The 27,428-nt window shown below is 37.0% G+C and overlaps 1 protein-coding gene across 2 annotated transcripts in view; it reads left to right on the plus strand.

The window, feature by feature from the left end:
• Positions 1-27,428, plus strand: part of LOC127429132 (dihydropyrimidinase-related protein 3-like) — an 88,660-nt gene that overhangs the window by 36,202 nt on the left and 25,030 nt on the right. For both annotated transcript variants that reach the window (XM_051677973.1, XM_051677972.1), the window contains exons 2-8: positions 668-756; positions 3,095-3,279; positions 10,528-10,692; positions 13,517-13,578; positions 13,967-14,047; positions 14,989-15,057; positions 18,642-18,762. In XM_051677973.1, coding sequence (XP_051533933.1) covers positions 668-756; positions 3,095-3,279; positions 10,528-10,692; positions 13,517-13,578; positions 13,967-14,047; positions 14,989-15,057; positions 18,642-18,762 — 772 coding nt within the window. The remainder of the gene's footprint in view (positions 1-667; positions 757-3,094; positions 3,280-10,527; positions 10,693-13,516; positions 13,579-13,966; positions 14,048-14,988; positions 15,058-18,641; positions 18,763-27,428) is intronic.

Below are 27,428 nucleotides of genomic sequence, written 5' to 3' on the forward strand. Positions count from 1 at the left end.
TTATAAAAAGAAAAACACAAGAAATGAATTTGAACACCCGTCATTCACCCATCATTCACACACCCTAACCATTGCTTGTGTGTTTATTAAATATTTTGGCATATTTGATTGTGCTTTCGGCTGCTAATACGAGTGTTGTACTTTCAACTCAATTTAATACATTTTAACATGTTTAAATGTTAACAGATTCTCCCAAAATCAATGCAAAAAATATGTTGACAATTAACTTACCCAGACACTGAGCAGTATTTCTGTGGATTTCCTTAAGTTACATAAGAAAGTGACCTGTTAATAATCAAAGTTTTCAGGTCTTTTCTGTTATGTTTTCTGTCTTCAACTTTCCTAGTTTCTTCAAACTTTTTTGTTAGACGCTTGAGCATCTTGCTACCATTCCAGTTGGGTTGACAATTGTATAGTCTGCTACTGTATGTTACACAACTTCCATTTGGGATAATGAAATATTGCAATTGCGATTTTGAACTATATTTAAGTTGTAAGAGGTGAAAATTGTAGGTTGCTATTTGCAAACTGAATTATACAAACCTTGCATTCATTTATACATTTGTTTTGTGTTTTGTGGTGTAGATGTTGATCTAAATAAATATCCTCATCCTCTCTCTCTCTCTCTCTCTCTCTCTCTCTCTCTCTCTGTTTTATATTTTGTCAGAGTGAGAGGCTTTTGATTAAAGGTGGTCGGATTGTGAATGATGATCAGTCTTTCTATGCAGACATCTATATGGAGGATGGGGTCATCAAGTAAGACGCACACACACACACACACACACACATGTTGGTACAGCTATTATTATGAGGACTCTCCATAGACATAATGATTTTTATACTGTACAAACTATAGATTCTATCCCCTAACCCCACCCCTAAACCTAACCCTCACAAAATTTTCTGCATTTTTACATTTTCAATAAAACATTGTTAAGTATGTTTTTTAAGTGATTTGAATCATGGGGACACTAGAAATGTCCTCATAAACCACATTTATAGCATAATACCCTTGTAATTACCAGTTTATAACCTAAAAACCACCCAAACCCACACACAGTAGGTCAGTTAGGGGGTCAGTTAGTGTCATTGACAATTAAGTATGTCTAAGATGATGAAAAGGCAATAATCTAGTTTATTTTGTGACAGTTACACATGCATTTTTACATCTTGTATTTTATTTTTTTTACTTTTATACCATTTTTAAAAAAAGTGAACAAAAATGACTTAAAAAGTGGTGCAACCATTTAGAAAAAACATAATAGCATGTATTCCTTACACCTTGAATACAGATGAGTGTACACATCTTAATCATTATTTTAAAAATGTTTTCAAGGTAAAGAGTACCATGATTTTTTTAAATCAAGAATATCATGAAGTTTTCTTGGTTTTTTACCCATTTGACAACCTGAACTAAACTTGCCATGTCATAAAAAGGTAAATTGATATTTTAAAGGGATAGTTCACTCAAAAATGAAAATTCCCTCATCATTTACTCACCCTCATGCCATCCCAGATGTGTATGACTTTCTTTCTTAAGCAGAACACAAACGAAGATTTTTATAAGAATATCTCAGCTCTGTAGGTCATCACAGTGCAAGTGAATGGTGGCCAGAACTTTGAAGCTCCAAAAAGCACATAAATGCAGCATAAAGTAATCCAGACTCCAGTGGTTTATTCCATGTCTTCAGAAGTGATATGATAGATGTGGGTGAGAAACAGATCAATATTTAAGTCCTATTTTACCATAAATGTCCACTTTCACTCTCTTCTCTCCTAAGAATTCTTATTCTTTTGATTTTGGAGATTCACATTCTTCGTGCATACTGGACCTACTGGATCTACCACTTACTGGACAGGGATGAGAATTTATAGTAAAAAAAAAAAAAAAAAAGACTTCAAATTAATTTGTTTCTCATTCACACCTATCATATCGCTTCTGAAGATATGTATTTAACCACTGGAGTTGTGTGGATTACTTGTATGCTACATTTATGTGCTTTTTGGACCATCAAAATTCTGGTCACCATTCACTTGCATTGCATGAACCTACAGATATGAAATATTCTTCTTAAAATCTTTGTTTGTGTTCAGGAGAAGAAAGAAAGTCATACACATTTGGGATGGCATGAGGGTGAGTGTTTGGCTGAACTATCGCTTTAAGAGACATATTGACCTTGACACACAGTCTTGAGAGCTGTTCAAATATATATATATATACATACACTACCGGTCAAAAGTTTTGAAACACTTGACTGAAATGTTTCTCATGATCTTAAAAATCTTTTGATCTGAAGGTGTATGCTTAAATGTTTGAAATTAGTTTTGCAGACAAAAATATAATTGTGCCACCATAATAATTTATTTCATTATAAAACTAAAATTTAATTAAAAAAAAAAGAGTTTTTGAAATTGATGACAAATAATAAAGAAAAACAGCCAATAAGTGCCCAACATAGATGGGAACTCCTTCAATACTGTTTAAAAAGCATCCCAGGGTGATAAATCAAGAAGTTGTTTGAGAAAATGTCAAGAGTACATGTCTGCAAATTCTAAGCAAAGGGTGACTACTTTGAAGATGCTAAAATATAACACAGTTTTGATTTATTTTGGATTTTGTTTAGTCACAACATAATTCCCATAGTTCCATTTATGTTATTCCATAATTTTAATGACTTTACTATTATTCTAAAATGTGAAAAAAAAAATTATAATAAAGAATGAGTAAGTGTTTCAAAACTTTTGACCGGTAGTTTATATACTGTGTATATTATAGATATATATATATATATTTTTTTTTTCAATACTCAATAATTTCATCCTTTTTACTCTTAAGACTTGTTTTCATTGTTTTGATCTCAGGTTGGTTTCACCAACTTGACATTTTTTACATTAAGCCCACAAAAAATGAATTTTATTTCAGAAATTTAAATCATAGATGAGGTGTATTCATGTTATTATTTATATGCATTTAAAAAAATTAGAATAATCAACTAATAGATTCCGATACAAAAAATAGAGCATCATGTAAATTATATCGTGATACAGTAGCGTCACGTCGAATTATAATTTCTTGTGACTTGTCAACTTTTAGGCAAATTGGAGACAACTTGATAGTACCAGGAGGGGTGAAGACCATTGAAGCCAACGGGAAAATGGTGATTCCTGGAGGAATTGACATTCACACCCACTTCCAGATGCCCTACAGAGGCATGACCACTGTGGATGATTTCAGCCAGGGCACCAAAGCTGCTCTCGCCGGAGGAACTACTATGATTGGTAAGATATGGTTTACAGGGCATTAAGGGTGTGTTCACACTTGTAGTTCGGTTCTCTTGGTCCTCTTGGTCCGGACAAAAAAGAAAATGATACATTTAGTCCTGGTTCGCTTAGCGTTCACACTGGCATTTTTAACACCGAACTTAACGATACAACACAAAAGGCATCAGGAAAAATTCACAACCTGATTGGACAGCTTTTATGACGTATATTTTCCGAACATCCAAAACCATGCTGGCTGCTGGGCGAAATGCGCTCGTTATATATATATATATGAATATATGGGGGTATTTTTACCAGCTGAGAACAAACGAAGAGCTAATAAAATGTGTAAAGGAGTCAAAACAGCGCCAGGAATTCCTCCATTGCACACACAAATGAAAATATGCTGCAAGGACGGCTAACGGCGGTTCCGATGCCTGTACCGAACTGTAATGGGCAACATAGATCCTATGATGAGAAGAGCCAGGTATGCTTGAGGTCAGTATTAGGCAAATTACTTCCTGTTTTTGGTCTGTTTAGACGTCTTTGGTCCATGTTGCATTCATATATCAATCGAACCGCACCAGAGTTCGTTTGGAAGCGGACCGAGACCCACTATTCAGGCTGTCTCGGTCCGCTTGTTTGGTGCGCACCAAGGTTCGGGTTACAGCATTCACACTTGTTCAAATGATCTGCACTAACAGAGCAATCGCACCAGAGTTCATATAAATCAAACCAAACCTGCCAAGTGTGAACACACCCTAAGATACCAAGAGCTGTTGTGAAATAAGACCCTTTTTAAAGGACCCAATAAAAGTCCAATTAAAGTGGTTGTAGCCTCTGTTACCTCACAGACTTGGGAATGAGTATGTGTGTGTTAGTGAAAAGGGGAAACATTGAAAACAATAGCAGGCTTCTAATTTGGTCTGAGTGGGCAGCAGTCCAGCAGACCACACAAAGCTCCTGCAGGGGCCCGCAGTGAAATTCTAGTCCCGTGGAAAGACAGCACTGCAGACCACTGATCAACAAGACAAAGTGACAGCAGCTGCTATATAAGGGAGCCTTACAGTACAGAAACCCTGCACTGCTTTGTTTTGCTTCACCAGAAGTTAGCTTTGTGTTGTTCATTTTGCACTAAAAGACTGACTCTCTTTGTTCCTTGAGGAAATGTGTGGTAGATTATAAATGCAGATAATCTACAGACACTGAAGAACTGGCGTGTCAGAGTTGAGTGAAGTTTAATGAAATCATAGAGGCCCCATTATAGCTTCAGTGAGGCTCTATGGACCCTTTTCACATTTCCGGGTTTGGAACACGGAAGTAATCTGTTGCAGGATAAACTTCTATAGCAGTGAATAGGAGACCACAAAAGATATTATTTTTGTTTTCCCATTTGCTCCAACATCTAAAGAAAGAATGTACTACTGCATTTCCTCAACTTTTCAAAAGAGTAAATTATAGACCAATCCTTTGACAACGTCACCGCTTATGTCACACACAGAAGTCCACAAACAGTAAACTTTTATCGGATTCCGTTGTTGAAAAATGATTTCGAGGCCTCTCGTAGTTGGCTGTGGCTTCAAGCCATCAACAGACCTGACTGGACTGAGGAGATCATTATAACTCACAGCTTTCCGGCAAACATATAGAGATGTGCCCGAAGCCGAATACCTTATTCAGAAAGGCACGAATAATGACTTCAGAGTGAACAATGGATTCATCTGAATAATATAAAAAATATTCGTATGACTGACTATCCAAGAGGCACAAAGATAAAGCGACATTTTTAATAAACATATACAAAATTACAATGAATTTATAAATCTGTGCTTCCAATGTTTCTTAAGTGTAAACCTTATGAATGAAAATGCGCACATTGTGATTTCAGATTGGATGGGCGCGGTCTTGACTCCGTTTGCGGTCTGTGTTAATTTTGCGCGTCTGCAGCTTGTCAAGTTTAACATTACTTAAGATACGACATCATATATACTTTTCACTTCTCGAATTCACATGTGATTCTCATGTATTTATTTATAGCCTAAACCTGAGCGCAATGTTAAATTCCTGACTTGAAGTGATGATTTTACGTTGGAGCTCGTCTTTCTGTCTCTTAAAGTTGACAAAATTTATATTCACATCAGCAATTAAGGTAATTAACAGGTTAAGACTTTATTCCGAAAAAAAAGTTAAAATGCTCCATAGAGTATTCATATATTAGGAATATTCCTCCTTATGTAAAACAGAAAAACTGAAACATGCTCCGTCTTTTTCTTCTTCTTCTTTAAACTGTGCTACCTCTGGTAAGGCGCTATATAAATGTAACATTATTATTATTATTATTATTATTATTATTATTTAACTAAATAATGGTGTCCTATCGTAAAAATTCCTGATAGACTTATGGGACTTTCACCTGTTTGTAGGCTATATTGATTTGATATTTTAATGTTTGTATTTATTATTCACTGAAAAATGTGTGCTTGACATTTCACATTTTGCTTGACACCTCCTGCCTCCAGAATAATGTTGTTACACATGCACAGACAAATGAAAATTCTGTTTCATGCAGATATTAATATCTGAAATACCAGGAGAAACCACAGTTAGCAACATAATAGTTAATGTAGCCTACAAATTCAGCTTCATCTGGTAAGAAAAAAAAGAATAAAAGAATATTTTTAAATAATAATTGTATAATAATAATAATAATAAAAAGAATAAATATTATTATTAGGCTGTTATTATGAAAAGGCATACACAAGGCATATTTTATTAATAGAAACTATAAATGTAAGAGTAACATTTAAAAATGGGTGTTTCATATAGTTTTGACGCACTTCCAGTTTAAGCCCCGCCCACACCCAGTTCTGTCTGAAGACAGATACAGATAATTTTGTCATATGAACAGATACAGATACAAATACAGATAATGGGTTTGTTGCACACCCCTACAAGCATATAAAGCGAACATTATTACAGATATGTTATTAACTCGTATCATTATAATAATTGTATAGCTAAGAATATTTGTGTATTTATGATGGTTTTGTGTCGTGCTTTCATTTAATCATCTAATCTGTCAAATTTTAATTAATTAATTAATTAATTAATGTATTTTATTTTCTCCCCTTTTCTCCCCAATTTGGAATGCCCAATTCCCAGTGCACTCTAAGTCCTCGTGGTTGTGTAGTGACTCACCTCAATCCGGGTGGCGGAGGACGAATCTCAGTTGCCTCCGCGTCTGAGACCGTCAATCTGCACATCTTATCATGTGGCTTGTTGAGTGCGTTACCGCGGAGACATAGCGCATGTGGAGGCTTCACGCTATTCTCCGCGGCATCCACGCACATCTCACCACACGTCCCACCGAGAACGAGAACCACATTATAGTGACCATGAGGAGGTTAACCCAATGTGACTACCCACCCTAGCAACTGGGCCAATTGGTTGCTTAGGAAGCCTGACTGGAGTCACTCGGCACGCCCTGGATTCGAACTTGTGACTCCAGGTGTGGTAGTCAGCGTCTTTACTTGCTGAGCTACCCAGGCCCCCCTAATCTGTCAAATATAATACAACAGTCTATCGGCTTTCTGCCACCATGTACTGCGCACGCAATGAAATATTTGTAAACAATAGGATTGGTCTATAGAGAGAGATGGATTACGATGAGTTTTATTGTCATTCTCCTTTAGCAGCTGTATTAGAAACTGCATTGCAGAAGTGGTGACTATTTTTTGTAATTAATCAATGTATCCCAGGGTTATGTAATACAAAACATAATGTTATAAATTAACACTAAATCATTAAAAAATTGAATATATAAAGTTGTTAGATTTATGTTGCTAAATAAGGTGTAAACGAATCATCACAGTCTGTGAAAAGGGTAGATACCCCATTATGACATCATAGAGGACTTATGAGATTCAAAACTATTATGACATCATAAAAAAAAAAATTTTGACATCTTTGAGGCCCCATCATGACATAGATTTACCTTTATGACTTCATAAAGACCACAGTATGACATTATAGATCCACCTTTATGGCATCATTGAGGCCCCATTATGACATCATAAAGACTCCAATATGACATCATTGAGGTACCATAATGACGTCATTGAGGCCTCATTCATTATCATAAAGACCCCAATTAGGGATGTACATTTTCAGAAATGTTCATAATCGATCGTCGTTGTAATTAACGATCAATTAATTGATTAATCGTTAACGTTAATACCGCAAAACGCACGGGGACTCCAAATAATTCAGTACGTGCATGTAGCCTACTGTTTCAATATCAGTTACATCATTACACTTAAGAAATGCAAGTATTGGCATTTTCCCTTTAAAATATTCTCTGTTCAGTGTATTTTAATACATATAGGCCATGTTTACAATGAATTTATTAATTGTTTAATTACCATTAATGAATTGCTGTTAGAATTAACAAGATATATAACTTGTATACATATTTGAGTTTATTAAAACTTCATGTTGAGGATCATGGGATATTTCGGACCTTTGGATGTATTTTTTTTTTTTTCAATTAAATCATAATACGCTGCGTAAACACAGTAGCCTAAATAACATAGCCTACCAATTCTCCGGTGCTGGTGAAATGTCAGCTGAATCTGCTTTCCCAGCGATCACTGACGTAGTTGTAGGTTAGGATGGAAAAAAGGAGACCAACAGATCAAAAGTGCTTGTTGTCATGTTGTATTTCAACACACTATCATGCAGAAAACATAATGTTCATTTATAGAGAAACGACACTGAGCCCGCCTCATCTTCATCTCTGCCGTTTGTTTTGCTTCTGTTCTGTCATGCGAGCAAAAGACATGACATGCAGTGTGCAAGCGCCCTCTAGTGGCGGATTACTGTATAGACAGTCTTATCAACGTCTCCTGGCATGATTACTGAATGCATTTGTCCTGAAATTAATTAATCGATGATCGATAAAATTAATCTATCAAATTATTAATGATGTTTTATGGATTAATCATTAACATCCCTAACCACAATATGACATCATAGAGGCACCATTATGATGTCATTTAGGCCTCATTATGACATCATAAAGACCCCATTATGACTAGGGCTGCAACTAATGATTATTTTGATAATCGATTAATCGAACAATTATTAGAACGATTATTCGGCTATTCTGCGATTATTGCAACGATTAATCATTAGCTCTTAACCGATTATTCAGCTTGTGCCTGACTTAAAAGGTTTATTAAACGTGCTTACTAACAATAAAGAGGACAAAATCATCTTTTAAAAATATCTCTAAATGACATTCACTGAATTAAAGGGAAAAAAACAACTTTTTATTAAGTTTAATTCAGTCAAAAAATTCACTGCATAAAATCTGATTGTTATTAAGTGTTTTTGTCTTGTTTCCATTTAAAATTGTCTAAAAATCCTTAAAACAAGATACATTTACTTGAGAAACAACATATAAGATATTAGACTTGCTTTAAGAGAATGTATCTTAAATATAAATGTATTTTGTATATAAGTGTGTATATACTTATATTCAAGATCTGTTCTCTAAAAGCAAGTCTAAATATCTTATATGCTGCTTCTCAGGTGAATGCATCTTTTTTAAATAATTTGAATATTATATTCAACATTCTCAGATAACAATTTTTTATTTTGCAGTATAGCTGCTAACGTAAATGTATGTTGTTTTAAAGGAGTTTTAGATATTTATATTGGAAAACAAGCCAAAACAAAAACAAATCAAAAATGTATTTTGTTGCAGTGTATGATGGGGCGAACACTTCCTCTCTCACCTTTCTGTTCACTTCAATCCATCTTTAACTCACAAAAAAAACAAACTCTCTCTTATTAATAAAGCTGCATATTGGCAATTTTCTTCAAGATAAGAAATGCACAGTGACATATATTTTGATTCAATAAGTCGTGAGCCATCACATTATAATCTAGCTGCATTAAGCGTGTGCGGTCGAGGGATGAGCGTCCCCGCAACCGAGTGTGCATCAGACGGGTGCAGTTTCAATCTCTCCCCCTTAGATCGGGACTCTTCGTGCAACTCATAGAAGAGGCGCTGACCGCACAGAGAAATGCCAGTTCGGAGTTTGTTGTAATTTACATGATCTGCTCCTGTATTATTCTATAACTTTAATAACGCATTAAATATAACTGCATTTAAGATTAACGCCGGGGTGTTTCCTTTAAAGATGCTCCGGCTCTGCTTATTCCACAACGAGAGTGCTTCTGTATTTACTTATTTTGTATTTTTGCATTATAATCCCCTCATACTTTGAGATCTACATCACCTGAAGCTGTTTGGAAAGTTTAGAGTGCATCTGGACTGTGAGCTGTTCTTTCTTCCTCTCCTCAGTCAGGTGCGAACTGCAGTGCTGCTCTCGCGCGTCATCATTAGAGTTTAATGTGATCTCATGTTACGTTAAATGACATCAAATGACTATTTAACAACGAAAAATTTTGTCAACAATTTTTTATTGTCAACTTTGTTGATAAAGTCGACTAATCGTTTCAGCCCTAATTATGACATCATACTGTAGATGCCCGATTATGACATCATACAAAATATCCACCATTATGACATCATAAAGACCTCATTATGATATCATAGAGACCCCATTATGACATCATATAGATCATGTTATGGATCTCCTGATATCTTGGCTTTGAGATTCTTAGCCTTCTTAAAGGTTTAATTCACCCAAAATTAAATTTTGTCGTCATTTACTCAAGTTGTTCCAAACCCATAGGCTTTCTTTCATCTGTGGAACACTAAAGAAGTTGTTAGGCTGAATGACTGCTCCTGTCACCATTCACTTTCATTTTATGGAATAAAGATGAAAAGAAAGTGGATGGCTGTTGATCGCCAACATTCTGTCTACCATCTCTATTTGTGTTCCATGGAAGAAAGAAAGTCAACAACATAAGGCCGTTCAACATGAGGCCAAGTAAGTGATGACAGAATTATTATTAGCTTATCAGCTTGGCTCATGAATATTAATTAGTTAATGTAACACTGCAATAGCACATTTATCTTATACTATTATATGATCATATATCCACTGTCAAGTATTACTGTCTTCTTGTGTAAATTGTGTCTTATTGAGTCAATTTTTTATTAGTAATTGACTGATAATTTATAGATCTGACCACATATAATTTAATAAACATACAGTATAATAATATCAGATTTCCACTGCAGTGTACACAAAGCCTAAATACACTGTCCTCTCTCTTACATGTGACCTGCAGTGGATCATGTGATCCCGGAGCCTGGCAGTAGTGTGATGGAAGCATTTGAGCGCTGGCGTGAATGGGCAGATGAGAAGGCGTGCTGTGATTACTCGCTGCATGTGGACATCACCCACTGGAACGACAGTGTCAAACAAGAGGTCGAGAGTCTAATTAAAGAGAAAGGTGAGTTTACTAGTATTACTAGTATGTCCATGAGCAAGAGACTATCCACATCTATCCACATGTTAAAGGCGAAGTGTGTCATTTGAGTGCCACTGGTGTCACCAAACAGAAATGCAAAACATTTCAAACAGGTGTCCTAAACACTCCTTTTGTCTTTCATTGCTCAGAAAAACAGATTGTCCTGCCCCAAACTTACTCTGTTGCTTAATGTTGGTATGTCGGACTGGTCGGGATGCTCAAACAAACAGAACAATGTTTCCATAACGTTACAGAGCCACAGAGCTTACAGTTTTCAAATTACAAATGGTAAACTTAAACTGTAAATTTTTTTTAACTCTCTAAAACTGGTTTAATTGCTGCCTTAATATTTTGAGTAAAATCAAAGTGGTGCCAACCTGCAGTGATAAGTCCATTGCACGTTTACAACCACTTAATTGCTTATGATGAAAATCGAGTTGAAACTCTGAAAACTAATAAAATCAAGTAGAACTGACAGAAATGATTTCTAATTTTGTGACATTAAATGAATGGAAACACAGATGTTGTTATAACATCATGACATTTTTTTACATTGTATAGTCTCTGCATATTAAACTTGGAAAAGAGAAAGTATTTTAACCAAAAAATAAATGCACACATCACCTTTAAAAATCAAGTATGAAATGTGTTTGAATTTGTACGGATGTGTTTGAATCCAATTTATTTAGTCCCTATTGTTCCGTTATTTATTGTTATTAGATCAGAATTGTGAAACAAATTCCCCATGGCAGTTATAAATATGTAATTGAGGAAAGGATCCCTTAGGGGATGTATATTGATGTTATTCTTAGACTCTTTTAAACTATTCTTGAAATGGACCGTTAGAAAAAAGCTTCTTTACAGTCGCATAACTAACGCATAAACCTCATAACCTGTTCTGCTACATATTGTCGTGTATCACCTAATGAAGCGCTGTGCTTTTAGTATTCATAGACTGAAAAACATTTAAAGGGATGTTCAAGTTCAGCTCAAGTGGCAAAATATTGGAACTATTTGTCTTGTTGTTATATTATATTATATTATTATCACATTACATTTACATTACGTATATTATATGACATTATATTATATTATTATTACATTTACATTATATTATATTATATGATTATTATATTATATTATATTACATATTTTATATTTTTATTATTACCAACCTTAACTGTGTAAAGTCATATCCAGTTTACAGGGTTATAGGGTTTTTTAAGTGTCTTACTATAACCGCAAATGTGGCTTTGTTCTAATCTCTTTGGAAATTAATATCATGCCACAAATGCTGTTAATTGAGCTGAATTTGTATTGAACCCAGAATATTCCTTTAACCCTCTTAGTGTTTTGAAAAATGGCACCTTCCTTTGGTATTCGTGGTAATTTTGACCAGAAGGGTCAGATGTGTAACCCTTTTTTTATGATGATAAGGATATTATTTCTTCTTCCCTGAAGTAAGAACAATAAAACAAATAAGCAAAGATTTGTCATGTGTTTTTAAATTCAGAACCTACACTTCTATAAGTTGAAACATGAAGAAAATATGAGAGTGTGCCATAAATTGGTGGCAGATTGCTGCCATCTGTTGAAAAAAATATAAATAACATGATTTGAAAACCATGTCATGCCAGTAACAGCCAGTAGATTGCTGTAGACACCTACTGTGTAGTCTGATGACTTGTTGTAACCTAATTTTATGTTTTATCACAAGATATGCATTTGGATATACAGTATATATTTAGACATTATCAAACTATTATTTGTCAAAGTTTAGGATTTTAAAATGGATTTGAAGTGTCAGTTTTTGCAGTTTGTCATTTTTCTTGCAATCAAACCTGACCATGGTGTTACAAAGAGAAGAATACAGAATAATACATTTTCTAGAAATAATTTATTTCAAACATCAAAATGTAATAACTCAAAGTAAATGCATAATAATCTCAAGAAAATGAACATCAAGAAACAGAAATTAACTGTAAAATTCTGAAAATTCAATTAGAATATATAACAGAAGAGTAAACATTTATTTTGCAAACATGTGTGTGTGAGTGTGTGTGTGTGTGTGTGTTTGGGCAGGTTTAAGTGGTTTGCGAGGACTTTTTTTAGGTTACAGACTGGTAATTACAAGGGTATTATGCTATAAATGTGGTTTATGAGGACATTTCTAGTGTCCCCATAATTTAAATCTCTTAAATAACATACTAAACGATGTTTTATTGAAAATGTAAAAATGCAGAAAGTTTTTTGTGAGGGTTAGGTTTAGGGGTAGGGTTAGGGTTAGGGGATAGAATCTATAGTTCATACAGTATAAAAATCATTATGTCTATGGAGAGTCCTCATAATGATAGCTGCACCAACATGTGTGAGTGTGTGTGTGTGTGTGTGTCAGATTGCTGTCATCAGCTGGAAAACAACAGTTGACTTATAATGCCAACAATAACGGATGGCTTTCATCAAAATAATATAGCTTAATATAATAACTTGCTTTTCCTTTAAGGTTGACATCACCAACATGTTGATGTTAACAACTAGACAAATAGCTGCAGTATTTAGGCATTGTTTTAGGCTTCCGCTGTAAATAATGCAGTCTTTCGAAAATCTTGCATTAGTTAACACAGTAATTAAACGCTGGCTAACATTACTGTAATAAAGGTTACAGCAATTTAGCAAATTATGATACATTTAAAAAAGAAGCATTAATGTGGAGATTCTCTTGAAAGTAAACTTGACCTTTAGCCTTTAAATTGAGTTTTGTTTATTGCCAAACTTGTTTGCTGATTCTGTCTGTCTGTTCATTTAGGAGTGAACTCTTTCCAGGTCTACATGGCTTATAAAGACCTCTATCAGATGAGCAACAGTGAGGTAAGCTACATTTACATCAACATGTTTTGTAGAATGGAAGAGCAAAGTGTATATACAGATTCTATACTTGTAATACTCTGATATTGTCAAATGTTGTTACTGGGACTGTTAATTTAACATGTTAATTGAGTGTGATCATTTATTTAAAAAAGTAAAGCTATAAACGAAAATTATTATCATGCCCCTGGGATTTTCACTGTAAATATTAATACATGCGATTAATTGCAGTTCATTTTATTAATTAATTAGCATATCATCTAATTTTATTAAAAACTTTAATCAGTTGACTTTCTACATTGTTACTGTAACATTGTCTATTGCTCTCAGCTGTATTTTTGTAAATGAGCCATAGGTGCGTGTTCACCTCGTATGTTTGATGTTTGAACAGCTGTATGAGATTTTCACGTTCCTGGGAGAGCATGGAGGAATCGCACAGGTCCATGCAGAAAATGGAGAAATAATTGCTGAGGTAAAGTTTAGTAAAGGAGCATTGTGAGCATGTGTTATTTCTTGTTATCAGTGAGGGTGAACCCAGGACATTTCAGAAAGGTCATGACCTTGTTACAGGAATCTGGGTTGCTTAAATAACTTGTCCTGATTTCCTTCATCATCAGTTTGTTTTAGTCAGAACATTATCAAGCTTTTATCTGGACAGTGTGTGTGTGTGTGTGTGTGTGGGTGGTCCCCATTTATTTCAGATGAAGATTCTTTTTCTGGCTTGTATCTCAAATGAACTTCAGTTCAGTTAGAATTTAAGCAATTAGAAACTGTTTTACCATATACTGTCATTTACTTGCATCATCTTGCCATTATTCATTGTAGAAATGACTTCTGCGTGTCATTTTTTGTTTCCTTGCAACATATTGTGCAAAGTGCAATACAAATACATTTGAATAAATTTGAAAATGTTTCTCTAAAATTACTCTAATATTGTGTAGAAAAATAGATACACTGTCAACTTAATTCAGAGTAAATTCTGGCTTTAGTACAATAACAAAACAAAAGCCATTTATGTAATTTTGCAAACACCATGTTGTCATTATAATATCACACTATACGTTTTTCTCACAAAGTGGGACTTAATACATGCCTTTATATTTTAAGAAGTAGATTCCTTGCTAGGGGATCGTCATATTTGGGGGTCCTTGGCATCAAAAAGTTTGAAAACCACTGGTTTATTTTGCTCTTCTCACTATAAAGTCATCAGTCTTTGAGAAATGATGGATTATATACTTAAATATCAAAGTCTGCCACAGATATAGGATCTAAATGAAATATACTGTACCTCATTGTGGTTACTGTAGCTTTCTGCCTGGCAGTTTAGCACTTATTGAATGAGATGAGGAGAGAATGTGTTTCTAGATGAGCATTTGAGACATATATAACACATATATGACTTTGGTTCTTCAGGAGCAAGCCCGTATGTTGGAGATGGGCATCACAGGACCTGAGGGACATGTTCTCAGTCGCCCAGAGGAGGTCAGTAAACACAGACTATTGCAATATATATAAACATATCCTCCTGAGATCCAAGCATGACTGCTGTGCGGATGTTTGATTTGTAACTAGTAGCACCTTATAAACAAGCAAAAAATAAAAATCTTGAGCAAGTAGTTTTCCAAAAAATGTACGTCCACATACAGTACATGTATGTGGACAGCAGGACTAAGTTGTGAAATTTTAAATAACAAGCTATAGAAAGTCAGATCTTTTTAATCAAATTGTTAATTATATTTCCAGGAGTGTTGGTTATTCATGTTTTGAGATGTTACAGACATTACAGCTGATTTTCTGTAAAGCTGAATAATTAATTCTGATTTAAAGTAATTACCAGCATCATCCAATCACTGCCAACCATGTTAAAATAAAATGATACATTATAAATTCTGAATATATGTACTGATTATCATTGTCTCATGTCTGCCAAACACGTTGAGTGATCCAAACATCATCTGCAGCCTGAAACTGAACTTTTGAACGGATTTTAGGAGTGAATGCACTGCATAGAAAGCTAAAGGATGTCCCCTTGCTCCTTATTTAGTGAATGACTTTACATCCAGTGTGCTGTCAGTCTGTACTGGTCTCAGAACTGTTTGAAATACACCTTATTTTCATCTTAACTCCATATAAAACCTCTGAAAGCAAAATTTTCCAGCTTTTGGATGCATTCATTGATTCTCAATGTGATAATGCACAGTAAATATAGGAATGCATTTACTAATGTTAATGAATAGAACCGTATGGACCCTTTTCACATGTCTACGTTCACGAAGTGGAAGTCGTCATAGTTGGGTAAACGCACTATAGCCGCTGCCGAGGTGTACGTGTTTTCACAGTCCTTAAAAGTTTTGCCTGCATTTACGTCTGGATTAACCGCATCGTCCAGCAACGGTTAAATCAAAACTCAACAAAGGTTACAAGTTGTTTTTCGAATACGAAGGTAAGTTGATAAAAATAAATTATTATTGAGAGGTTGTTCATTAAATCAGCAGGCACATAATAATATTTAATACCAAAGTTATCTTCTTCATATTTAATTCCCTGAACCCACCGAGCTCGTACAAAGTACAGCATCTTTTGGGAATTCATGGAAACACAAAACACATGGAACACTGTAGTGGCACTGGTTATTACTGTTCTTCCCGATCGCCGCCATAGTTTACCCAACTATGACAACTTCTGCTTCATGAATGCGGAAGTGTGAAAAGGGTCCATTGTACAGTGATAACAAAATAAAATATAAAATGACCCACAGATTTGTTAATGTGGAAAGTTATTTAAAATAACTAACATGTTTTTTCAACTTTTGAGGGAATAGTGTCCCACAGTCCACGTATGTGGACATCATGTTTATCAGGGCGCTGACGTGCAAAACATGAATGAATTTTTTAATGCGGCATATCAAATGAAACTAGAGACACTACTCTTTATATCCAAACAGGTTTCAATGAAAACACTTAAAGAGGTTTTTTTACCAGAGGCACTTTTTTTGGCTCTGCACCCATAGAAGCGCTTCACGGAAATCGACGCCATGCTGTGTGTCACGTGACTCTGTGCACCAGAAGTTTAACCCTTAAATGACAGTCTAAATTGTTGTGTACAGTAATCAGTTGATTTAAATTAATTTACAATATGTGTTGCATACAGTGAAGCCAAAATACAATGTACGCGCTGGTCGCACAAGGATATATATGTCATAACATCACTGCAATGACCTTGAAATATAGGCTTCCCAATTCCTAAGTGTCTTAATGTTTAGAAATAAGAATACATGAAAATGTAGAATATCGCCAGCACTTTTTACATATAAAAAATGGGATTTTAGTAGGAAAAGCCATAATGCTTGATCTAAAACTGCATTTTCACTAGTAGAATTGCACAGTGATCTATCATTCACTCCTGTTTTCAGTTATGCAATTACAGACATTTATCAATGATTTTTTTTTAAAGTTTAAATTCTTCTTTTACATAATCCTTTTTCACATAAAAGTACGTACTTCTTACAAGTAAAAATGATTGAAATAAAGGACCCACTTTATATTACAAGTCTTTAACTACTATTTACTAACATTAAAATGAATACAATACAATGTACCTATTGGATTACTACATGTTGTTCTGCAAAATTCTCACAAGATTCACATTTTCCGCTACTGAGGTTGAGGTATGGGTAGGTTAAGGGTAAGAGTTTAGGGTAAGGGTTAGGTTAGGGTTAGGTTTAGGTTTAGAGGTAAAGTTAACAGTGCAACTACAGATGTAATTAAATGTAGGTACTTGAAAATGTAAGTACAATGCAACAACACATATTTACATAATAAGTACATTATATCAAATACTTAAGTACATAGTAGTTAAAGACACCTAATATAAAGTGGGTCGGACATAAATAATTACATTGTTACTAAGGGAAATGTCCAGTCCTGATATAAACAATTGAAGTACAACTAGTAAAAATGCTAATTTTGATATCTGTAATTTGGTTTTCACTAATGGCAATGTTAGTTTGAGATATCTGGAAATGGATTTCAGATATCAATACGTAAATTTAAGATATCGTAAAAGTCTTTCTTACTAGTTACAATCACATTACAGATACACTCACAGAGCACTTTATTAGGAACACTATGGTTCTGCTGTTGTTGCCCATCCGCCTCAAAGTTTGACGTGTTGTGCATTCTGAGATGATATTCTGCCCACTACAATTGTACAGAGTGGTTATCTGAGTTACCGTAACCTTTCTGTCAGCTCGAACCAGTCTGGCCATTCTCTGTTGACCTCTCTCATCAACAAGGCATTTCCGGCCACAGAACTGCCACTCAATGGATGGTTTTTGTTTTTGGCACCATTCTGAGTAAATTCTAGAGACTGTTGTGTGTGAAAATCCCAGGAGATCAGCAGTTACAGAAATACTCAAACCAGCCCATCTGGCACCAACAATCATACCACAGTCGAAATCACTGAGATACATTTTTTTCCCCATTCTGATGGTTGATGTGAACATTAACTGAAGCTCCTGACCTGCATCTGCATGATTTTATGTACTGCACTGCTGCCACACGATTGGCTGATTAGATAATCACATGAATAAGTAGGTGTACTGGTCTTCCTAATAAAGTGCATTTTATATTTGCCACTAGTGAAAACCAAATTGTCGATCTCAAGAATTAGCATTTTAACTGAATTATATAATTTATATCTATAATTCATATCCAGGACATGATTAATTGTTGAAAGGGCTAGTGATAGCAGTCAGCTTTGTCACACTTTGTTTATCATGTAACTGTATATTGCACAAGCTCTGCAATGTTTAAATTTGTTTGACCCACAAATGGAATTTGAAATCTTGTCTGGCATCACAATCAGTGATATTTTGCAGACAGGATCTGTTAGCTGCTGTTATTAAGGTCAGCCAAAAGAGTGGGGAGGGGAACTAGATTATTTGTTGACATATTTTTCTGATATGCATAAATCAATCTGTAGAGTGCATGCATGTATGTGCTATTGGTTTTAGGAGATGATAATGACAGGTGTGTGTGTGTGTGTGTGTGTGTGTGTGTGTGTAGCTGGAGGCGGAGGCAGTATTTCGAGCCGTCACTGTTGCCAGTCAGACAAACTGTCCGCTCTATGTGACCCGTGTGATGAGCAAGAGTGCTGCTGACATCATCTCACAGGCCAGGAAAAAAGGTACATTATATATAATACATTCACATCATCATCAATGGGTTTTTCATTGGCAGGTCACTAAACTTAAAAAATCAGTATGATTGTACAGAATGATTTACCATATTCTGTACAATCATAATCTCATATTGCTGTATGTTGCAATATTATGGAGAAGTTTTGGAGGGGTCTGAGGGTTCTGGTAAGCATGGCACATAACATGCAAAATGATAAAACAAGAAATTGTGTTGGCATGTCAGTCGTGTAATGTTTGAGCTTTCACAGATGCTGTGGTCACTTCCAAGTTTACACATCTCATCTGAGTTAAATAAACCTTTTGCTGAGTTACTGTCGTCTTTGAGGCATGTACTCAAAATGACACTAATGATCTACAATCGCATACAGTTGTGTTTCTCTTGCTGTGACGTGTGTGTATAAATAACAGTTTTATTATGCATTAGCGGTTTGCACACTATTTCCACTGCTGTGAAATGTTTACTTTATATGCAATGCCTTCTCTGTGAGAAAGTGAAATACTCTACTTGGACTAATGTAGAGTTGTAAAGGTCCCGCAATCCATCATTATTAAACTAGTCTTAAATTCAGAGATAGTGCTCTCACACTTAGTGAGACACTTGTGAACACTGCCTGTCATTAACACCAAAACAATTTAGTGACCAATGTTTGACCACAGTCATTTCAGTCAGTAGAAGCCAAGTGTTTTTTATTTAATTCAGTTCAATACAATTAAACAGTCCTTATTGTAGTTTATAATAAGTACAAATGGCTTTTGATTACAGAAGCCAGGCGTTGGTATTATGTTAGAGAATATTTCATTTTATGTCAGTTCTACACTTGAAGAAATACAACAAAGATATAAATCTGCAATCATTTGGTGTTTGGTTTGAACAAAAACAGTGGCTTTGTTCGGAAAAGCATAACGCCATACTACTCTTTCTATCACTGCAGTATATACTGCAGTTTGTTTGTATACTGCAAAAATGTGCAGTTTATAACCAAAACACTTCAATTCAGTGAAGACAGCACCTTACAAATGTGAGTTGAATGCTTTACCATCACCCCATGCTGTGTAAATATGTACATTTGAGGTATGAGTGTTGGGTTGGTTTTGGCTAACATGCTAAAGCTAGCAGCAACACATTGCATAGATTTGTGCATTTGTAAAATCACTCCCGTCAGCCGAAAAACAGCAAATACTTCTCTAGAAGACCGTTCTCTAGAAGAAATCTACAATCAATTGGTTTTTGGTTTGAACAAAACAGTGTATGGAAAAGCATAATGCCATACTACTTTTTCTATTACTCCAGTATATACTGTAGTATGTATACTGTAAAAATGTGCAGTTTACAACCAAAACACACTGCATGGATTACTTTATCTCAATGTAATGCACTCGACTTGAGTGATGAATAAACCAGAAGTAATATCAGCCACAATTTGAATATCTCCTTTTTAAATCATAATTAGATTAAGGATTCCTTCCCGATAAAATTCAGATACCTAAACTCAGCCGATACCGAGTACTGATCCAATACTGGATGATAAAATGGGAAAAAAAAAACAAAAACAAATCACAGACTGAAGGTGCATCCCAAATCGCATACTTCTGTACTATTCTATGGAATTTTTATAGTTTAAGTAGTGCAAGTAGTATGATTACACTAGAAATGGAACAAATAGAAGAGTACTACAAGTACCCGGACGGTGTCTTTTTCAACTGAAAAAATTTTAATATAAATAGTGTGGAATGTTTTTTTTTTTAATTATTATTTTTATCCCCTTTTCTCCCAATTTGGAATGCCCAATTCCCACTACTTAGAAGGTCCTCGTGGTGGCGCAGTTACTCACCTCAAACCGGGTGGTGGAGGACAAGTCTCGGTTGCCTCCGCTTCTGAGACAGTCAGTCCACACATCTTATCATGTGGCTCGTTGTGCATGACACCGTGGAGACTTCCAGCATGTGGAGGCTCATGCTACTCTCCACGATCCACGCACAACTTACCACGTGCCCCACTGAGAGCGAGAACCACTAATTGCGACCACGAGGAGGTTACCCCATGTGACTCTACCCTCCCTAGCAACCGGGCCAATTTGGTTGCTTAGGAGACCTGGCTGGAGTCACTAAGCACGCCCTGGATTCGAACTCGTGACTCCAGGGGTGGTAGTCAGTGTCAATACTCGCTGAGCTACCCAGGCCCCGAATAGTGTGGAAAGACACTTCAAAACCCACTGCCTTTCTTCGGTACGAAGAAGTAGGTGCTGTAAAACCCATTCTTCATCTCGGCCGGAGGGACAGGCTCTTTCGCACCCTTCCGTAGAAGGGTAGCGATCTCTGCACGCAAGGTAGCGGCGTTCTCGCCCTTCACCAAGGTGAAGCGGACGCCGCTGAACCTGGGCGGGCGCCCGAATTGAATCGTGTAGCCGAGTCAGACGGTCTGGTTCAGCCACTACAATGTGTTGGAAAGCGCGAGCCACGCATCCAAACTCTGGGCGAGGGGGACCAAGGGGATAATCACGTCGGACGTACCGGCAGGTGGGGCCTCGCGGTGGGGCGGAGCCTGAGGCGTCACGTCGAGGGAGCTCGAACCCCGTGGCCATGCTGTGTCCAGAGACATCGAAGCACTTACCTGGCTCCTGACATCATCATCATCGAGCCGTGAGGGTTCAGGGGAGAGTGGAGGGTTTCACTCTAGCCTGATGCTCGCGGCTGCCCGGGAAAGCATGTCCATCATCTCCACGTCGGCCTGAGACTGGGCGACCATACCCGAAGGAGGAAGCCCAGCCGAAGTCTCTGCGTCAGAGTGGACAAGCCTGCTCTCCGATGCTGTGCTTGATAACTCATCGTCTTCCCGAGCCCCGAATAAGAGGTCGAACTAGCCCTGAGACGAGCTGGCGGTCTCATCCGAGAGCCCGACCAGGCAAGCGAGCATGCTGAGGAATGGGAGGTCCGTGGGGGGTTACCCGGTGGAGGTGGTCCCATTGGAGTCCCCAAATCGCCCCCAGTGCTAACTGACGCGGTCTCATAATCATAGGTAGAAGGACTGAGGCGGGGAGCTGCTGGGGTGGCTTGCTTTCTTACAAAGGCAAGCCGCGAACGCAACGTTGCCATGGGCATAATCTCGCAATGAGGACAAGACCCATCCATGAATGAAGTCTCCACGTGGGCAGCACCCAGACACGTAAGACAGCGATTGTGGCCGTCAGAAGTGGAGAGATAACGACCGCAACCAGGAATAACACACAAACGGAAAGGCATATTTAAAAAGACATTCCGTGTGTGCTGCTCTTTTAGAATTGAAAATATGCTCTTTTTTTAGAATATACTCTTTTTGTTTGCTCTGCTGAAGCACCCAGGGGCGTTCTCTGCACTCCACAGGTGCAGAGGGGGAGAAGCCGCTGAAATGCACCATAAAATCCAGCAGTTTGAGGTGAATTGAATTCAGTGCACTGAATGCAATCACTCGGCTCTGAAGAGAAAATCTGAAAGAGTGGTTGCATACCAGCTCCTTTTATACCCGTATGTCCGGGGGAGTGGTATGCAAATTCCACTCAGCAATTCCCATTGGCCTTTTTTCAAAAAGCAGAGGTGTTTAGGGCTCCCAAGAGTGACCCCTAGTGTCACTACATCGACACAACGTCGAGTGAGTGACAGATAGGGAACACCTAATCGCTTAGGGTGTGTTCACACTTGTAGTTCGGTTCTCTTGGTCCTCTTTGTCCGGACCAAAAAAGAAAATGATACATTTAGTCCTGGTTCGCTCACACTAGCATTTTTAACACCGAACCTAAAGATACGAAACAAAAGGCATCAGGAAAAAGTCAACCTGACTGGACAGCTTTTATGACGTATATTTTGCGACAGAACTTGCCGAACATCCAAAACCATGCTGGCTGCTGGGCTGTATGCATTTTTGTATGTTTATCACTTAAAAAAGCATTAAACAAAGTTTCCAAAAAAAAAAAAAGGATATCAAATATTGGCATATTGTCAATAAAGAAGAATAAATAACAACTGCAGCTTGCGCTCATTTATACAGGGCAGGCACAATGGACTGACTAACATGCAGAAGTGCACACACACTGAAGCCATTGTAAATTACTTGTTTGAAGTGTTTCCACAGACATACCCGACTTTAGCTGAATGATGAATACATGTACCGTTACACCCCTAATGAAAAATGGAGGGAGAGAAAGGAGGAGAGAAACAAGAGTACTGACCTTCACAGTGAAGTAGCAGGAGGAAGAGAGCCTGGTGTTGCTGACTGGATGGAGGAAGAGAGCCTTTTTTGCACTGTTCTGCTGCCACTTCTTTTATGAGAGGACTTTGGAGGTTCACTAGTGCACAGCATACCTGAACCAGTTTATCTGCAAAGTGCCGCAGATGAGATGGGATGAATTTCAGGATTTTAAATTCTTTTAAACGGGCATTTGCCCTCTCAACATGAATCCTATTCTGTGCAATCAGCTTTGTAGCCTGTGCTTCGCTGTGTGTCAGTTGGCCATGATTGAGGAATGGGGGAATGTTTACTGTGACACTTTCAGGCATAATATTTTGGATCAGGAATCCCTTGTCAGCCAAATTCATGTCACCAGGCTTGAAATGGTCCAGAATGCCAGAATCCAGTACTATTTACTTATCACATGCTGATCCTGGGTAAAGTTTGCTGCAGTATGTGATCACAGCATTTGGTGCCAACCCCAGGAGTAGTTTGAAGGAGTGCATGCCACGGTATGAAGAGTAGGTCTCTTTCTGTATATCCATTTGCTTGGGAATAGTGATTTTGATGTCAGTGCAATCCAATATCATTCTGCAATTTTGGTAGTGCAGAAATGAAGTAGGCAATCAGGTTTTATTTTTCTCCCGGCTGGGTACAGTGTTTATTATGTCCTTAAAAAGGAGCCTGTGAAGAATCTCTATGAATGTTATTGACACATTCCTGACAGTGCTTTCACTGCAGTGGAAGAGTGCAGCCAGGTGCAGGTGTGTATAGTTATGATGGAGTTTCATGAGGGTCATGAAAATGTGGTCTTCAAGAATGAGTTCATTGGGTGTCCAACCGGCATGGTATGTAATGGAACCCTCAAAACAAGCAACATATTCACATACAGCACTGAAGGTATCTTTATCTGGCAATCCCGTCTCCATCTGAACAATATTTTCACTCAGCTGAGAGGCAAAATACCTGTCATGACAGTAACTCTGCTTATCCTTGAGAGACCTCAACTCTGCTGTGGTGTGCTCTAGCTGGATCTCAAGCTGAATCCTATTTCTTCGCTCAGACTGCAGCTCTTCTTTAACCATTTTACTATTTGATTGTTCCTCAACATGTTGGGAAGGGGTTGAGGACCCTCTACAGCAGCCTGAGATAGTGGATGTCCTTTCTCCTTATCAGCTATAAGCTGTGTAGCTCCTTCCTCCTCTCCATCCATGGCTTGTGGACCGGTTTCTTTCCCATCAGTGTTTTCCTCTCTCAGGCAGTAGGAATGATCTTCGCCATTTTGTCCAATGGGGACATCATTTGTGGCTACAAATAAAACAGGGACTTTTTTATTCCCTGAAGGAAAATGACAGTTACAGATGCGGGAATGGGCACTGGGCTTCCTGTCAGCTCGTCTGGGGGAAAAGTTCAAGATATACAATACTGGGGGCCTGGGTAGCTCAGCAAGTATTGACACTGACTACCACCCCTGGAGTCACAAGTTCGAATCCAGGCTGTGCTTAGTGACTCCAGCCAGGTCTCCTAAGCATCTAAATTTGCCCGTTTGCTAGGGAGGGTAGAGTCACATGGGGTAACCTCCTCGTGGTCGCTATATTATGTGGTTCTCGCTCTCGGTGGGGCACGTGGTGAGTTGTGCATGGATGCCGCAGAGAATAATGTGGACCTCCACACGCGCTATGTCTCTGCGGTTACAAGCCACGTGATAAGATGCACGGATTGATCATCTCAGACGTGGAGGCATCTGAGATTCGTCCTCTGCCACCCGGATTGAGGCGAGTCACTACACCACCACGAGGTCTTAGAGCGTATTGGGAATTGGGCATTCCAAATTGTGGGAAAAAGGGGAGAAAATAAATAAATAAATAAATAAAAGATATACAATAATAGTTTCATGGAAGTTACACCCTCACACTTAAGAGCACACATATCTGCATTAAGTCTGCATTAACTAAGTGCACAAATATCAGCGTGCAGGGCCCACCCCCCTTTATTTATGTTTCGAAATTCAAAATAAGTTAAATTAAAAGTCAATACAACCACGGTTAAATATGAATTTTTCGATTAAAAATGTGTGCGAGTCCGTAGGACTCCACATAGCATTCAAACCGCCTTACAGTGCCTTTAGTCTATTAAACAACGGCAAAGTGAATGAGTTCTTGGATAGGGTAAGATTAAATCTATTCCAGTGAATAAAACAGCGATTTTCAGCTGTCAGTTTAAGGAATTGTTGCTCTGGTTATGTATAATGTTATGCTTGCTTCAAGAAAGTCTGTCTACCTTCTTCATGTGGCTGTCAACATTAACAGTAGTGTTTCTTCAAGCACTGTGCATCATGAAAGTTTCTCCGTGACCATGTAAAGCCAGAAGGTGTTGCGTTGACATGGACATCATTGTAACGTGAGCTTACCTTATGGCACGAACCCAGAGTCTCCGCTGGGCAACATCGGTTGGGAAACGATAAAACAAGCAGCTTCTGTCACTGTTACAAAAAAATTACTATAGTTAAACCATGATTTCTGGCAAAAAAATAAATAAAGTTACTACAATCACTGTTACTACAGTATTACTATAGTAAAACCATGATTTCCACCAAAATTATGTTTACTACAGTCTACAATATTACTATAGTAAAACAATGGTTTCTGCCAAAAAACACAATTACTATAATCACGGTTACAACAATATTACTATAATAAAACAATGGTTTCTGCCAAACCTATGTTTACTACTGTCTGCAATATTATTATAGTAAAATCATGTTTCTTGTAAAAAAACACAGTTACTTCAATCACGGTTACTACAATATTACTATAGTAAAACAATGGTTTCTGTCAAAAAAAACACAATTACTAAAATCACGGTTACTACAATATTACTATAGTAAAACAATGGTTTCTGCCAAAACTATGTTTACTACAGTCTGTAATATTACTATAGTAACACCATGGTTTCTGCCAAAAAAAACACAATTACCATAATCACTGTTAGTAAAACCATGATTTCCACCAAAACTATGTTTAATACAGTCTGTAATATTACTATAGTAAAACCATGATTTCTACCAAAACTATGTTTACTACAGTCTGCAATATTACTATAATAAAACAATGGTTTCTGGCAAAAAAAAAAAAAAAAAAAAAAAAAAAAACACAGTTACTACAATCATTGTTACTACAATATTACTATAGTAAAACCATAATTTCTGCCAAAAATACACAGTTACTACAATCACTGTTACTACAATACTACTATAGTAAAACAATGGTCTCTGCCAAACAACAGTTACTACAATCACTGTTACTACAATACTACTATAGTAAAACTATGAATTCTGCCCAAAAAACAAACACAGTTACTACAGTCACTGTCACTACAATGTTATTATAGTAAAACCATGATTTCCACCAAACCTATACCAAAACTAACAATACTTTACTACAGTCTGCAATATTACTATAGTAAAACCATGGTTTCTGCCAAAAAAACAAAGCAAAACAAAACAAAAAAAACATGGAACTGTCATGGTAAACAAATATTATGGTTAAAATATGTTTACTGTAGTGAAACCATGGTCAATTTTGGGGAACACAAACTATTGCGAGGGCACGCAAAACTGTTTCTGAAAAAACAATCCCCACCCTGTCTTCTAAGGGGCTCCGTAGATATCAGACACACTGAATTCGTTTTGTGAAGTCATTGTGGATGCACCCACCTTTTTCCTGAACACAGAAATGTTCCACAATTCATTACAGAAGCCTTATTTTGTTTTCTGGTCTCACATTGGTGTATGTTTTTTGCAGATAATTTGATGTTTAGCATAGTTAATATGTAAAAATTGGCAAATAAAAAAAAAACTTGTGGCTTCATAGTGCCAATACTTTCAAATTCGCGATTACTGTCTTTTGATAGCCTCATTTGTGTGGATAGATGATATGAAGTGATTGCCCAAGTTAAGTTACGCTGATATCATTAATTTCTTTGAGTTGTTATGACAGCCAACTACAGCACAAGTTGATCCTGAAGTCATTTTTACTCTAACTAACACTTAAAAGGGTTGTTGTTCTCCATCTGGAATGCTCGTATTGATAGTTTCTTATGGAGACTGGAACCAGAAAACAGTCTAGTGGCAATCTGAATAATCATGGCGCCACTCAGTGGTCCAATTAGATGGTTATTTCCTTTTAAAAGCGAATGTAACCGGCTCAAATTGCACAGCTGTTGATTGACAGATGAGTATTCACTGCTTCGCGGCAGTTCGAACGCATTCCAACACATGAGCCCAATGTGGTCACATGCGTTTTGAAGTGGAAAATTCTCAAAAGGTTTTGGACCTTATTTACACCTGTCTTTAGCTTTTCAAACAGACTGCCCAAAACACATCTTAATAGACACTTAAGGGGGGTCTTTTTTTACTTGAACCAAGAGCCCACTCTTGACAACAACCCACAA

This window comes from Myxocyprinus asiaticus, chromosome 38 (assembly GCF_019703515.2).
Source record: "Myxocyprinus asiaticus isolate MX2 ecotype Aquarium Trade chromosome 38, UBuf_Myxa_2, whole genome shotgun sequence".
Lineage (NCBI taxonomy): Eukaryota > Metazoa > Chordata > Actinopteri > Cypriniformes > Catostomidae > Myxocyprinus > Myxocyprinus asiaticus.